The sequence below is a fragment of the Lipotes vexillifer genome, unplaced genomic scaffold (genome assembly GCF_000442215.2).
Source record: "Lipotes vexillifer unplaced genomic scaffold, Lipotes_vexillifer_v1.1 scaffold977, whole genome shotgun sequence".
NCBI lineage: Eukaryota > Metazoa > Chordata > Mammalia > Artiodactyla > Lipotidae > Lipotes > Lipotes vexillifer.
Window position 1 is genome coordinate 504,042 of NW_006783088.1, and position 15,519 is coordinate 519,560.

The following is a 15,519-nucleotide window of genomic DNA, read 5'->3' on the forward strand; positions in this document are numbered from 1 at the left end:
CCGCCACAAGCCCTCTTACCCTGGTCTTTTTTTTTTTTTTGGCCACGTCCCATGCTTTGTGGGATATTAGTTCCCCAACCAGGGATTGAACCTGGGCCCATGGCAGTGAAAGTGCTGAGTCCTAACCAGTGGACCGCCAGGGAATTCCCACGTATGATCTTTGAAAATAAGCTGTTGCTTCTCATCTTCCCTCCTAAAATCTAAGCTCTACCAGGACAAATATCTTTGTCTGTTTCATTCAGAGCCTGACACTAGTAGGCATTCAACAAATATTGGTTGAAGAAATGAAAAAAACATAAAGAAGCGAGTTCAAACTTGGGTGTACAGTCACCTCAGAAGCTTTGGAAAAGGCAAAGCCCCTTGCCTGCATCAGAAGCTCTACCTGTGGGCCAAGAGAATCTGCATTTTTACAAGTTTCTGCTGAGAGGATGCAGGGGCAGCCGATCCCTAGTCTAACGTTTGGAAACCATTGCTCTAACAGCTGCCACTTCTCCGTTTCCCTGAGAAACATAAGTCAGGCAAGGCCGCCTCCCTTTTCTGCCCTCCTCCCCAGCAACTCGAGCCAGGATGGAGAGAAGACAGCACAGCTGCCTGGGAAAGTCGAGGCCTCCCACGGTGCCGAGTAGAAAAATACGAGACACACGGGGCTAGGTCTTGCACCATCCCCCTTGCCACCCAGGCCTCCACAGCTGGGCTTGGAAGGGGACGTGGGCTTGGAGAGCCCGATGGACTGGGTCACCGAAGACTCCAGGAACCAGAGTTTCCGCTATGGGGGTTAGGGTGGTGCTGGGAAAGTAGGGGGAGGGGAAAAAGCACTTGTTTATTTGTTTATTTGTTATTAACTTATTTGTCCATTCATACTGAGCCCACTTTGTGTTGGATACTCCGCTGGGTGCCGGGGACACAGCAGTGAACAAGACAGCCCACAGCCCTTCATCCATGTGTTAAAATCGCTAACAAGAGTAGAGTCAGGCACTTAATCCCAGGCACCATTCTACCTGCTCACAGTATATACATCCATCTAACCCTTCCAACAACCTATGTAAGAGGTGTTATTATTATTAACTGCGTTTTAATAGGCAGGGAAGGTGAGACACAGAGAGGTTAAGCAAACTTGACGAAGGTCACACGGTGAAGGATTTGAACCCGGGAAGTCTGTCTCCGGAGCCCATTGTTTTAGCCACTCACTAGGCTGTGTCCTTGTGTCTGTGTGATCCTCGTAACACCCCCTGCTGCACACAGAAAACACAAAGCTTCAGGTTTCAGGAATGAACCCACAACTCAGAGGGGAGGTTGTTGCAACGTCACCTCAAGGCTGAGCACTGGGTCTGTCTGTTCCCCACGTGCCCAGAAGGTTGGGCGCTTGCCTGGCCACGCTGAGTCTTCTGGGGCCTCTGTCCCTTCCCAGGGATGATGACGTGTGCACCAGGGTTGTGAGAAGGATGTGGAAATAACAAATGTGGGTGTGTTTGTGTCTCAACAGGCCACCAAAGGCTACTTGTCCTCAGAAACTGTCCCCAGGATAAGTCAAATCCCGATGGGACGAGGTGAAAGCTGAATTCAACACAAAAGAAAGACACCAAGAAAAAAGAGGCACAGACTTGATTCTGGACTCTGTAACCTGCCCCACAGGGCCAGGCATGGTATAGTGGATGCGGGGGTCAGAGAAATCAGCTTAAAGACCCAGTCCCGCCAGTAACAATGTCCATCAACTTTTCTGAGCCTCAATTTCCCTATCTGTAAAACAGTGAAAGTCTTGGGTTAGAAGCTGCCGAGGAGACTTCCTGATGATTTCCCACCCCAGTACCTGGGGACCCAAGGTGTAGTCTCTGCCCTGGATCCCCCACCTGGGGCTGATTCTCTTCCCACATCTCTCTGGGGAGCTGGGGTGGGCAGGGTCCCTCCTCTGCGCCTGCTCTCTGGATCCACACCAGGGGGCGGTGGGCGCCACCCAGCCCAGCACCTGCCTTCCCCCCCTCACCATCTCCAAGGCCCCCACTTCAGCTGATAAGTAGCTGTGATCTGGGTGACAAAAACCACCTTTGTTCCTACAAACTGGACTGGCAGGTTTCCACACCCAACCTGGTTAACCAGGAAATAGTCCAATCCCCAGAGCACACATCCCGGGCAGCCCGAGAACTCAGCATCGGGGGCAAGGTCTGGGGGGAGGGAGGGTGTGCTGGTGAATACTGCGGAACAGGTGGGCGTCCCTGCCATGCCAGGAAAGGGACAACATGGTGGAAGGGCTTGTCAGGAGGCTCTGGATGGTGGCAGCAGGGCTTGGGGAAGAGGGGATATTTGCTTATGAAACACAGAAGTGTCCAGCGGAAGGGGCCCTGCAAGGGGGTCAAGATATCTGCTTCTAGCCCAGCTCTGCACCGACTTTGTGCCTTTGGGAGAACCGTGCAGCCTCTCTGCCATTCATGACCGCATCTGAGTTACCACGCAGTAAACAGGGCACCCTAAATCCCTGTCCCTGGGTTCCCAGGGAGGGAGAATTTAGGATCCAGGTCGAATACTTTGTAAATAGCCAAGCCCTATGCAAATTTGGGTGATTGTTTACATTTTTTGGTTCCCAAAGGTAAGAGGAAGTTGGGCTTGATATAAAGCCTTTTCCTGCTTAATATTCTAATTTTCTCAGATTCTTGAGGATGTCAGTTGTAAAGCATTAATACAAAGTTGAGTGCTGGGCAGATTGTTGAGCTGGCAACACTTGATCACCCTTCCCCCACCGTTCTTCGTTAAAATGAAAACCAAGGAGAACAGCCTGTATGATCCACACCGGTCACACCCTGTCGGGGCCCCCAGGGTTATAGGTGCCTGAGTCCTTTTCCTAGAGATCAGCAACCCAAAGGCAGGTGAGCATTCGCATCCTCCAGGCAACTCAGCTCAGCAAAAGCTGCCTGACCCAACTACTTGTTGGCCAATCAGCAGACACCCCCTGCCCCCGTGCTGTGGGGAAGTTCCCAGTTATGGAGGGTGCACGTTTTAATTTCTGTCTCTAACATCCAAAACTAAGAGAAGAGCTGGCAAGGTGGCAGGGGAAGGGGGGGTTGATGAGGGGAGAATAGCTCTGCAGATACCATGGTGAGAAGTGTTTTTCTGGGAGTTACGAGCCAACCCAGGAATCCTCGGCAGAACAATGGTCTTGTCTCTCCAGCAACCGAGGTCTCGCTGGAGATAGAGAAGCCTCCATTCTGGAAAAGAGGGCCAGAGGGGCGACTCCCGCCCCCCTCAGCACAGCCCTCCTCTCTCCTCTTTAGAAACCCCCTGCTTGTGTCTCTGAATAATTCACAGGATCTTTTGTTCCCCCCAAACCCTTCTCTCCATCCCACCTCTCCCGCCCTCCCTGGTCTTCCTTTTTTCCGTGGGAAAGTTACTGGAAGAGGTCATGGGCAGAGAGGGGAGGGGGAAGGGGCCGTTGGACGACAGAAGGTCGATGGCAATGGCAGACAAAAGGGAATAAACACGCTAATTAAATGGCCAAGAAAGACTGGAAGAGAAGATGGTAGTGGGGGTGAGGGAGGCGGTGAGAGGTGAAAAGGAGGGGGGGCTGGAAGACAGAGAGGGTAGGGAGGGGCCTCCCTTGTCAGGAAAACAGAGCAGAGAAAAAAACAACTTGCTTCTATAGCCGTTTTGAAATGGCACTGCCCAGACCTCCGCCCTATTCTGCTGCTCGGATTCTATTGGCAGAGGCAGATACTCAAGCAGAGATAAAGAGCGGCCGACTCCTTCATTGACATTTCAAGCGATCTGGGGTTCCCTTCCCTCAAGTATGGCATGGGGTCACTTGGCTTTTGCGTAGGGCGCCAGAAATGAAATAGGGTGTTAGATCCGGCTCAGTAACGACAGAGCGCATAGATACTGTTCGTAATAGGAATAGCAGCTAATACTGAAAAGACTCTTATTACGTGCCAAGCACTGTAGTAAATCCACACTGAATATTTCATTTAGACCTCAGGACAAACCCTATAAGCAAGGTACTATTCCTATCCCCATTTTACAGATGAGTAAACTGAAGATAGAGGATGCAAAACTTGCCCCAACTTACACAGCCAGAATCTTGGGTTCCAGCCCAGCCAGTCAGATTCTAAAGACTGTGTGCTTACCCACTATAGGAGCCTCCCTCTGCCATGCCAGCAGTCGCCCTGGAACTCCGTTAGAGGCCCTGGGATGCTGCTGTACGCCAGTGTGGAGGCACTGAGCAGCGGCATTGTGCGGGTACCCCTTCCCCTCTGCCAAATACTCCTGCAGGCTCAGAGGAAGTCATGAAAACCCCAGGCATCTGACTAGCATCTGACCATTTATAAATTGCCTTCGAATACAACGAGGAGCTGGGCTTTGGCCAAAAGAGCAGCAGACTAGGAGACGAAAACCTAGGTTCCAGCTCCCACTCTGTAACACGTGGGCTGTGCATCTCTCCTTGGGGTGTTAATTCCTAGCTGAGTGCCCGTGCCTGACACTTGCATCACGGTGTAAGGTCATGAGTTAATGCCGGCGAGCGCATCGGGTCAGCTGTTAAGGGGTGACTGCTCCTAGCTGAGGTTTTGACACTGACTCCATGGGGTAGGCAAGGCAAGCATGATGATCCCCATTCCACACAGGGGGAACATGGACCTTGCAAAGATTCCATGCCTCACCCCGTGGCAGAGGCAGGAGTAAAGGCCCGGCCTCACGGTCTGCAATCTACCCTCCTTCCTGTCTCCTCCCGGCGCTGAGCCTCTATGTGCAGAGATCTTCCTCTGGGCAGCCTGACCTTCACACTCTTGTGTCCAACCTACCTCTGAACCATCCCAAATGTCTGGGGCTTGGGTGGCAGGCAGGGCCAGGCTCCTCCAGAGAAAGGGAAGATTGGACAGATACAAGAGGCCAATCTCACAAGAAATCAGGGGCTGGCAGGCAAAGGCTACGGGTACCACATGGACCTGCGTCTCTGCCATTTTATGATCAGGAAGGCCAAGAGGATGATAAAAAGCAGTCATAACAGAATCTACAACATCCCCAAGTTGTCACAGGAACGACTGAGACAGTGCATGGGAACTGCCTGGGACGTAGTAAGTACTCATTAAACACGGCCTGTTATTCCAATCTGGAGGCACCAGAGGAAAGGGACTAGCCCTCACTTGGCACCTACTTGGCACCGTGGTATGTGATTGACAGGGAAGCAGCATGGCTGAGTGGGGAGGTCTGGGCTCAGACTTCCTCAAGTCTGAATCCCGTTCTCTGCTGATGATTAGGCATGTGCCCTGGAGCGAGTGAAACTCTCATGTCTTCAAGGGTAAAATGGGATCAAAAATGCCTACTCCAGGGGCTTCCCTGGTGGCGCCGTGGTTGAGAGTCCGCCTGCCGATGCAGGGGACACGGGTTCGTGCCCTGGTCCGGGAGGATCCCACATGCCGCGGAGCGGCTGGGCCCGTGAGCCGTGGCCGCTGAGCCTGCGCAAGCCTACTCCATAGACTTGTAAGGATTAAGTAAAGTGATAAAGCCCCCAAACTAGAACATGGTGGGAGCCCATGAATGTTGCCTGCTATCTCTTGGTAGGCATCACCTCCTTTAATGCTCACTGCAACCCTAACGTGAATATTATGGCCAGCATTTACAGATGAGGAAGCTGGGGCTCTGTGATATCAGGGATCTGCCCCTATCACAGGGCTAGGAAGAGGCAAAGTCTCCATTAGGATCCAGATCTGCTGGATCCCAAAGGCCACATCCTTGCTTGCCCACCACACCGTGCTGCCTTCCACCTGCAGCCAGGGGGTCAGGTGAAGACGAGGAGGACCTTAAGCCTTGGCAGCCCTTCCTTCATCTCTGACCCGGATGATCAGTGACGTCTGATGCCCCTGATCAGTTGATGCTCAGAGACAGCCATGGAAGCACCTACCCGGAGGCGATCAGCACTCGGGACTGGGCGATGGCCAGTCGCTGCAGGTTGGTCCGATTCAAGGTCGCCAGGGCCACCCTTTCGGTCTTGCCATTGGCTCCCGGGGGGCTAGCAGGGGAGCCCGCATTCGCCCCTGCCGGCGTGCTGGAGGCTTGTCGCCGGATCGCCTGCGATGGGACCGTCTTCACCGGGCCTCGAATGGTGCCCGTGCTGTCCAGTGGCTTGACCCCGGGGCCTGGTGGGGGAGGCACCTTGACCACTCCAGACTCGGGCATGTGCTTGCGGGCAGCCGGGGGCTGCAGGGGTCCAGCGCTCCCATTGGCCACCGCGGCCTTGACGCTCATCACCAGGACGCACTGCGGGCAGGAGCAGGGCGCGGCGGGGGGCGCGGCGGCAGGTCCGGGGCTGGCTGGCCAGGACTGGGGCTTGGGCAAGGTGCCAGTGACCATGGGGTAGATAAGATCTAGCCGCCGGCGGATGCGGCGCTGGCGCTGGGTCTGCCGGTTGATCTGGCCCATGGTGCTGAAATCAATGACGTAGCTGAAGCCGATGGAAGTGAGGTCGATCCAGGGGTGCTGCTTCTCGTAGGCGTGCTGGATGGTGATGCCCACTTCCATGTCGTAGGGCGTCCAAGAACCATTGTCGTTCTCCCACTCCCACACCACGCCCTTCCCAGGGGCCGAGGTCGGGTCGTAGTAGTTGCGGCGAACTGGACGGAGGGTCCCTGCCAGAGAGGGACAGAGAAGAGGATCAGGGTCGCCAAGGGATGAAACTGAATCGTGTTACGTTAATAGGCAGACATTAAACGAGTCCTACAGTGTGCCGGCACTGGGCTGCCTGCTGAGATATCAGCTTTGAATGAGGCTCATTCCTGCCGTTTTGAAGTCCAGCAGTCACAGGGGGGTGGAAGCAGATGAGTTACACGGGGAAGGATGTGGGAGATAGTACAGGGTACCAGAAAGAGCACTTCCTGGTTTGGAGTCGGGAGACCTTAGTTTGCAGGCAAATTTGATCACTTAATATAACACCCCACAACCTTCTTTTCTCCCCCAAGAAACAAGATGATAACTCCTTTGCCGAGTTTTTGTGAAATTAAATGTGGCTCACTCAATCAACGAATATGCATTTGTCTGTGGCAGGACCTGGATTTCTCATGCGCCCTGTACTTTGCAATAAGATATATAAAGCCCTTGACACGTGCTAGGTGCTGAGAAATATCATTTCCCTTCTTCCTTGATTCTCCACGTGCCTCAGCCCCGAAGGCTACAGAGGAAATGAACACAGGGTCATGGGACCCTAGAGGATAGAGGAAGACTCTTCCCCCAACCCAGGAAGGCTGCCCAGGGCTGGGGGCGATGGCTGGCTCTCTGGACTTCTTTGGGTGTGGTAAAAAAAAATAAAAGGTCAGGTTGGAAGAACTCTCTCATATTTCCCAGCATTAAGTCTTATATCAACAACTGCAAGAGTGATCATAAGAATAACTTTCTATTTATCTAACGTCTTCCCCCCCCACCCCCACAGAAGCTCAACCGTCCTAAAGATGGGAGAGTCTCAATTTCGACAGCCTCACAGTGGGTGGGATGGGGGGTGGTGAGAGCAGGGAGATTAGGGTTTGTTGCAGGGGAATAGGACAGCAGAAATGAACCTGCAGGACTGTCAGGGGAAAACTAAGCCTGTAACTGTTGCCTCTTTTTCCTCTATCTACCGGAACCTTGAATTCAGATCCATACCCAACCAGGGCTCATTTCGTGGATATTAACATCAAGGCTGAAGATGCCTGGTTCAAGGCCGGGTAGGGAGACTGGGGAGAGCTCCAAGGATGCTGGAATCTCTGCATCCGTCAGCTTAAGCTCTATCCATCAAAGTGGTGGGAAAAGGCTCCCCTTCCCTGGCCTCTGACCCACCCCCTCCCCCAACCCAGAGGGAGACACCAAGACTGGGGACAGAATCTCATTCAAGGGGGGAAGAAAAGGAACAATGACTATTCAGGCCTTTGCCAGGTCATAAATCCGCCCCCCCCCCGCCCCCATCTCCAAGCCCCTTAATGACCCAAAACATCAACATTCAGAAGTAGGAGGGAGAAGCAGAACAATCCCCTCCCTATTCAGCGCCAGGAGGTCGGCTGGATGTGGGGGGAGCGCGATAGCAGGAGGAACGGGGTGGCCAGTAGGCCCCTGGTTTGCCACCATTTCCTTCCTAAGGCGCCAGCTTGCTGGGGGACAAACAGCTCAGCCTTTGGATCCAACAGCAGTTTCCGCCCCTTCCAGCTGTGTGATTAAGCCTTAGTTTCCTCATCTGTTTGCGTCCTGGGTAGGTTCTTCAAAGGGTGGATTTGAGGATTAAATGCAGGAATGAATATAAACGCTAAGATAATACCTGTCGCTTGGCAAGGGCTCAATAAATGTTGGTGATTATTATTGTAATTTATCTTCTATTGTACGTCTTAGCAGGATGGAGAAGTCGCAGGGAAAGTTTAGTCCAGGGGATGTGAAGTGTGTGTGTATGTGTGTGTGTGTGTGAGAGTGAGAGAGACAGAGAGAGAAGAGGACCAGAGAGAGAGTTTAAACTCCCTCTTTGCACAATCTTTGTTACTTAGAACCTTCAGCTATCCTATCTCATTTGATCTCCCTGGCAATCCTGTGAAACCACGTTTAAAGACGAGGACATTAAGTTTAGAGAGCTTAAATGACACTATTTTATTCTCTGTCCAGGGTAGCAGGGACAAACAATGCACTTGACCAATTCTCATAAATGTGCTTAAAAGGCATTTTTCACAATGGTGGTGTCGGTCCCAGCTATGCCTGGGAGTTGCCCCAGAACTTCTGGAAACTCTGCCCTGCCTCTTTCCAGGTGTATCCTCCTCTCTGCCCTGGACAGACGCCCCCTTTTCCTCCTGCATTCCCTCAGTGTTCCTGACTCTCCGCTGCCCCTACTATTCACCAGGTCCCGTCTATCAAAATGCCCTCCTTTGCTGTTTTGATCTACTGAAATTTTCCTTATCGTTCAGGTCCTATGCCATTTGCCATCCATTTCTTGAAATGCTCTCCTAGTCCGGGCTCCATCTTCAAGGAGTCTGGGGTGCACAGCTGCTTATGTCTGAGGGGTACAAGCATCTTGGCACTTTTCATATCAGTGCCTAACGCAGAGTCGGCAGTAACGAGGGCTCCACAGACGTGCTGTGATGGGGTGAGGACTTCTGGCTACGTTGGCATTTGATCATTTATCCCATATTGCTGAGTATGCATTAGCTCATACAGATGCAGATTCAGGCACTCCTGAAGCACCTCCCAGTCTAAAACAAGACAAGTGCCTAGTTGTGAGGCAGAATATGCCACCAAAAAGGGTGTCAACAAATGCAACGTTAGCAGAAAATGTAACCACACCCCCGCCGTGCTTCGATCCCTTCCGTGACTTCCTTGTAGGTCAAGACCAAGATGCTCTCCACCCACAACCTCTGTGGTCTCCTCGAATCCTAATACACTCTGCCCACATTTCTGCCCCACTGGCCTCCTGCAGACTCTCGCCACTGCCTCTTCCCCTCTCTGGGCTGCTTCACAATCTTGGTCCCTCCCCTCACACCCTCTGGCATCCTCCTGGCTACCCATCCTTCAGATTTCAGCTCACTTCCTCGAGGAAAGCTCTCTGGGTTGTCCAGCCAGGTAAAACTCCTGCTCCTATATTTTACACTGTCTTGAGGTGCAGTTACACATTTATTTGTGTGATTCATTTGATGAATGTCCACCTGCCTCATGGGACTCCCAATCTCATGAGGGTGGGCATCCAGGAGTTTGCTTATGGCTGTAGCCCCCATGCCTGGCATGTCCTGAGGGCTCAATAAATATCCACTGAAGAAAGGAAGTAATCATAATTTGGAGAACGTTTCAAGAAATGGAGAGCATATAACAAAGAACATAGGGCCTGAATGAGGAGAAGTTCAACAGGTGAAAATGATGAACAAGGGCGTCTCAGGAGAAGGGACCTTGTGAATAGTTGGCGGGAGGGTGTCTAAGGGAATGCCTGAGAATAAAAGGCACATCTGTTTGGCGGGAGTAGAGGAAAATATGGGCATACAGGAAGATAAACTTGGAAAGGTGCGTGAGAGCCAGGGCATAGATGGTCTGGACTGCCAGGCTGTGAGGGCTTTTATTTACAGGCCACGAGGAACCAGTGAGGTTTGTGACACAGAGAAGTGATGACACCAGAGCTGCTCCGTTTATTAGTTCCAAATGAGAAGTAATGGGGTGGGGGGGGGGAAGGGGGAGGGTGCTGGCAGCAAAAATGAAAAGCAGGTGATAGACCAGAGGGACCCTACAGAGAGGTAATGGGTAGGACCTGACAACAAGTAGCTGAATGCATTCCAAGTGATCCAGGATCACATGCTTTCAAATCTCCCGGGGAACAGATCAGCAACACCCTCCAGACCTGAGGGCCGGCATCCCTGGGAGCTGGGCCCGGGAATCTGCACGTGAACAACTGCAGAGTGTTCATCGCGTATGCTCAAGTTTCAGCTTCCACATGCCTGTATATATGGGGCATCCAGAAAGAATGACGAGACGAGTCAAAGACCCCTGAGGCTTTGACCACGGGCGAGCGGTAAGGTAGTGACGCCATTTAACAAGAAGAGGGGTGTCACAAGCAAGAGCTGATTTTTGGAAGGAAAGATGCTGCGTTCAGTTCAGCCCTAGAGGATTAGTTAAAAACAGAAGGCAGACCTCAGCACGAAAGTTGTGGGACAAGAGACATGGTGGGATTACATTCTCTCATTATTTTGAGATCACTCCATCTGACATGGGCGAGTCCTGGACCTTTCTATAATCAGGACCCTGAATTAGATGATCTGAGGAAATCCACTGGGTCCTAAGGTGCAGTGTGACCCAAGGACAAGGCTTCTAATGGCACAGGGATAAAGGATTTCACAGACTAAGGAGGAAGAAAGAGGAAAAAAGCTTCTTCCAGCAAGTCAGACACATACATCCCAAAGCACCCAAGTTGTTCTGGCTCCTGGGAAACGAGAGACAACACCTTTCAGGCATGACCCTAGGACTCCAGGGCATTTCACCCACGTCCATACAACACTGTGCTCCTGTACCCAGGAAATCCCAGGCCTCTCTTACCAGCACCCCTCACCCTCACTAGAATGTTCCATGAGGGCAAAGACTTGGATGGTTTGCTATCGCTATATCCCACAAGCCTGGAACAGTGCCTGCACGTAGTAGGTGGTCCATAAGTGTCCACCAAACGAAGCAGGACATGGGCACTTGATTCCGAGTCTCAGCTCTGCCGTGGACTAGCTGTAAAACTTTGAGTAACTTCATCTTTTTCAACTTGTTTCCTTTCCTATGAAATGAGAACAATGGGTCCTTCATAAGATGGCCGAGGATGAAACCAGATAATGCGTGCAATGTGCTTGGTGCCTCCCTCATACTGTAGCTATCATGTGGTCGTGACATTTGCTCCCACCACTCTTGTGCTCACACAGGGTGGGGAGGATAGTTGGCGGGGGGGACTAAAAATCAGCTTCTATCAAACCCTTTAATCACTCTCCATCTGACTCTTGTCACTGCGTTAAAGACATAAAAGAGGCAAAAGTTGCACAGAAAACTGAGCTGGAAAGAACCCTCCCTCATACCATGTTACTTCTAATTAGCGTCATCGCTGGTGCAGAGTCCAAACCCATTCACCTGCCGATCTGCAGGATGGGAGGAAAGGAGCCAGAGGAAGCTTAAGGCTGCTCTTCATTCTACGAAGGAGAATGAGGCCCGAGCAGTCAAGGGACTTGCTGAAGGCCACAGAGTAAGCCAGTGGGTCTGGAATGAGACCCTGAGTCACGTCTCCCACTGCCAGCCCGGGTGTTCCCCCATCCTGCTGCCAGGCCCTGAAAATGGCAATGATCAGGTATGTTGGAAGATACAGAGCACAGGGATGTTGGAAGTTACAGGGGACAGAGCTCCAGCCACTGCCCTACAACAGAAAAAGGTCAGCCCAGTCAAGATGAATGATCGTGGGTGGAGAGGACCCAACAGAGGCTTTTCGAAGCAGCCAAGACTCCTTCACCTCTATCTAGCCCTGTCTCTTCCCTTCTTCCCCATTCTCTAGCCCAAAATGCCTAGAGGAGACCAGCATAGAGTGCAAATAAGCGCAGACTCAGAGATGGTCTGGGGTAGGAGAAGGGCCCAGGACAAACAGAGGTGGGCAGAGGGTATCTGCAACCTCCCAGCCATCTCCCTGGAGACAGACTGGATGAGGTCGGAACCCAGGGGAGTGGAGAGTCTGAGGACTTCCTTGGCAGCAGGGCAGGCAACTTCTGAAAAAACACAGCTCCCATGTCAGGAAATGTCCCCACACAGAGGAGGCAACAACAAAAAAAGAGAGGAATCGCCTCTGGGCAGGGGACTTCCAGCTCTCCTTTGTTTATGGGGATGTTTCTGGTTCCCAGCTTCAAACTGTGGCTTGGGGATGGTGGGTAATTTAATTAAACGTTGCCAGGGCTTGGCGGAGGTTGCCTGGGAGCCGGTGGCTTACAGTTCCTACCCTGTCACGGCTTCATCAATGAGCTATATTGAGAGGAACTGTGTGTCTGTTGATGGAGAAGACAGAGGAGGGGGCTGTGAGCCCAGAAACCCAGAGATTCTATTCTGCTTTGACAAGCTCCCCGACAGACCCAGCAGTCCTGGGAATTCAGCCCAGTGCCTTCTCACCCAGCACACCCAGCGCGGGGCCTGGCGCTGAGGATGGAGGCTCTCAGCCCACGTTGGCCGATCAACCATTAGAATGAGTGGATGATACCAAAGCAGTCTGAATCCCTCCAAGACAGACAAAAAATGTAAAACACACGCTGAGGCAGTTTGAAAAATGATCCAGGGCCAGGTCGGGTCTAAAATCTGAGGAGCTCCAGCCTCCGACTTAACTGTGAACCACCAGGCAGTGGGCAGCCTGTCCTCAGGGAAGGGTGGTCAGACCTGGGGCAAGTAGCAACAGTCCTTCAACCCAGTTTTCTCCAGAACCTCATTTCTGTAGTAAGAGCCCTTCAGGCCATGACCCTTCCTAGGAACCACGCCCATCTCAGACATCCCTAAACACTGATTAAACTTTCCCCCTTCTCAAATGTGGGACAAGGCCTGGGACCTTTATGTCACCAAGGTGTCTCTCCATCTGCTGCTGAGATTTAGTCTGAAATAGAAAAGCTAACACCTGCCCATTTATTCTGAGCAGGATTGGAGTCCCCTGTCAGGTAGGTGTCTTGACTGTCAGACTCTCTGACCCCACCTACAGGGCTAGCTTCCCCCTCCCCACGGTCTGATGCCTCCACCCTCACCTCTCGGACTTCTGTCCAAAGTACACAGTTACCTTCTCCCCCTTCCCCCTTGGCCACACTTAATCCTCTTTCTCGACCTCCCCACATTCCTCCTTATTCCCTCTTCCTCCCAGTCCCTCTCAGCTCCAACCACCTCCCTTTCCCACCAAGGTTTAGGCCCTCCAGATGCTAACGCTTCTGGAATCCTTTCCCCAGAAAGCTTCACTCAGTCGGTCGGTGTCTACAAAGTCCTTGGCAAAGAGGTTGTTAGGAGTTATGAGTAAAGATGAGGACACGAGGGTGGAAAGATACCCCTTTCCCATGACAATCCTAATTAGCGCACAGGATGCGGGGGCTTTCCAAGGAGGCGGAGATGCCTTTGCTCACACAGCTGTTCTCTGACCCTCTGGGACTCACCCGGTCCTCCCCTCCGGTCCCTCCCTTCCACACCTGTCTCTCCAGGCTCCTGGGTCACACTCTCGGGAAAGCAGAGCCGGAATCCCCCAAACAACTGCCCACCTCCGTGAAGAGGCTACTGGAGAGACAGACCTGCCCCAGGTAAATTAAGCCTGGGCACCATGCGTGGGCCACGCAAAGAGATGCGGCCCCCCCTCTGCCCCTCACGCCAAGGACCCGCCACCCTGACCTCCAGCCTGCAGGCTCTCTTCTTGGCTCTGACCTGGAAAGGCTGGCCAGCTGGGATGTGGGATTTGCGGTGGCCACAGTGGCAACTTGATTCTCACAAAAAGATAGGAGTTTAGTGTCCCCCATAGGGGACCTTTATAGGGCGAATCTTGGGGACAGTTTCTTTTTAGGAATCCTTCTCCTCCAAGGACAAAGCGATCAGCTTCCCAGCCAGGCATTCCCGAGCTGTGTCCCTCCCCGCCCGCCCCCCTCCATCTGCTCTGGCCTGTTGCTTCAACGCTTGGAGTGCCCAAGCAGAGGCACTCACCAATGCCACAGCAACCCAGGCATTTCCTGCCCTGGAATCCCCCAAGTCCATCTCTGTTCCCAGAAAGGCCCCTCCCTGCCCGTACTAGACCACAGTGAAAGCCTCCCGGGAATCCCTTCTTCCTCCCCCCAGGATGCAGCTGTGGGAAGCCATCCCAGCCCGGAGGGGTAGAGGCAGCAAGGTGGTTGACCAGGGGAACGTGTGGCAGGCCCAAGGGTGCCTGAGGCACAGTAGGGTCAGTCAGCCAAGGTGATGTGTGAGGAATGAGAGCAGCAAGCCTTTCCTATCAGCTGGGATTGCTTGTGGGCTGGTGAGCCCCGGAATTTCTACAAGAGCCACCAAGCGTTTCAAAGGGGGGCGTGAGAGGGGGTTTTTTAGGAGCTAGGTTGAAGCTCGGGTTGCATAACCAAACCTCGGATACTATTTGCATGGACGTTTATTGCAGGGGGTATCTTAAGAGCATCGTGGGGCGTCAAGCGCCCCCTCCACGACCCCCTCTCGGTGACACCAGTGTATGGAGATGCGGACAAAGGTGGGCCCCGGTGGTCTCGCGACGTGGGAGACCTCAGGGCAGGCAGGGGAGGAGGCGCGGTCGGGGCAGGGGCGGCCGGCTCACCGGTGTCCTGGCGAAACTGGTTCATGGACTGCAGGTCGATGATGTAGGGCGCGAGACGGCTGTCCACCTGGCCCAGCACCACGCTGCCCCCGGCGCGGGGGCCGGCGCGAACCACCGCCTCGATGTGGTGGCTCACGGCCGGGCTGTAGGGGCGCCAGCGGCCGTGCTCGTTCAGCCATTCCCAGACCACCACGGCCGAGGCCAGGAGCATGGCGAGCCCGGGGCTGCGGCGGCGGCGGCGGCAGCGCTGCGATGCCTGCCTCCGGGGCCCGGCGCGCCCGCCCTCCTCCGCTTCCTCCTGCGCCGCCGCCTCCGGGCCTCGACCGCGCCCCCCGCCCCGCGCCCCGACACCCCGGGCAGCCTCAGCTCCGGCCCATGGGCCGCCCCCCAGCCGCGCATCCACCGGGGCCCGGAGACCAGGGCCGCCGGGCTCCGACCGCGCGCCGCCGCCCGGGTCCGCCGCTGCTGCCGCTGCTCCGTGGGGTCGAGTCGCTTCATGCAAATGCCCGGCTCTCTGCAAACTGGCCCCCGCCTAGCAAAGCCACCCGGCGGGCGCGCGGCCGGAGCCCCGGCGGCCGCGAGCTGGGGCTGACGGCGAGGCGAGCATCAAGCCCTCGCAGCAGCTGCGCCTAGGGCTCCGCAGACGCCGGGGTGGGACCTCGCCGCGCGGTCGCGCTCGGACTGGCACGCCGAGTCCTCCTTCCCTCCCTCCCCGCCCTTTCACCGCACGTTCAGCTGTCGCCGCCTGGGACAGAGCTCCCCCTCCCTGTGGCTCC

General features: G+C 54.0%; 1 protein-coding gene across 1 annotated transcript in view; it reads right to left on the reverse strand.

The window, feature by feature from the left end:
* DTX4 (deltex E3 ubiquitin ligase 4) overlaps positions 1-15,214 on the reverse strand; it is a 31,180-nt gene extending 15,966 nt beyond the window's left edge. Inside the window, exons 1-2 of the mRNA XM_007455681.1 lie at positions 14,744-15,214; positions 5,882-6,605 (exon numbers count right to left, since the gene is read on the reverse strand). Coding sequence (XP_007455743.1) covers positions 5,882-6,605; positions 14,744-14,954 — 935 coding nt within the window. The 5' untranslated portion in view covers positions 14,955-15,214. The remainder of the gene's footprint in view (positions 1-5,881; positions 6,606-14,743) is intronic.
* Positions 15,215-15,519: the final 305 nt, after the last annotated feature.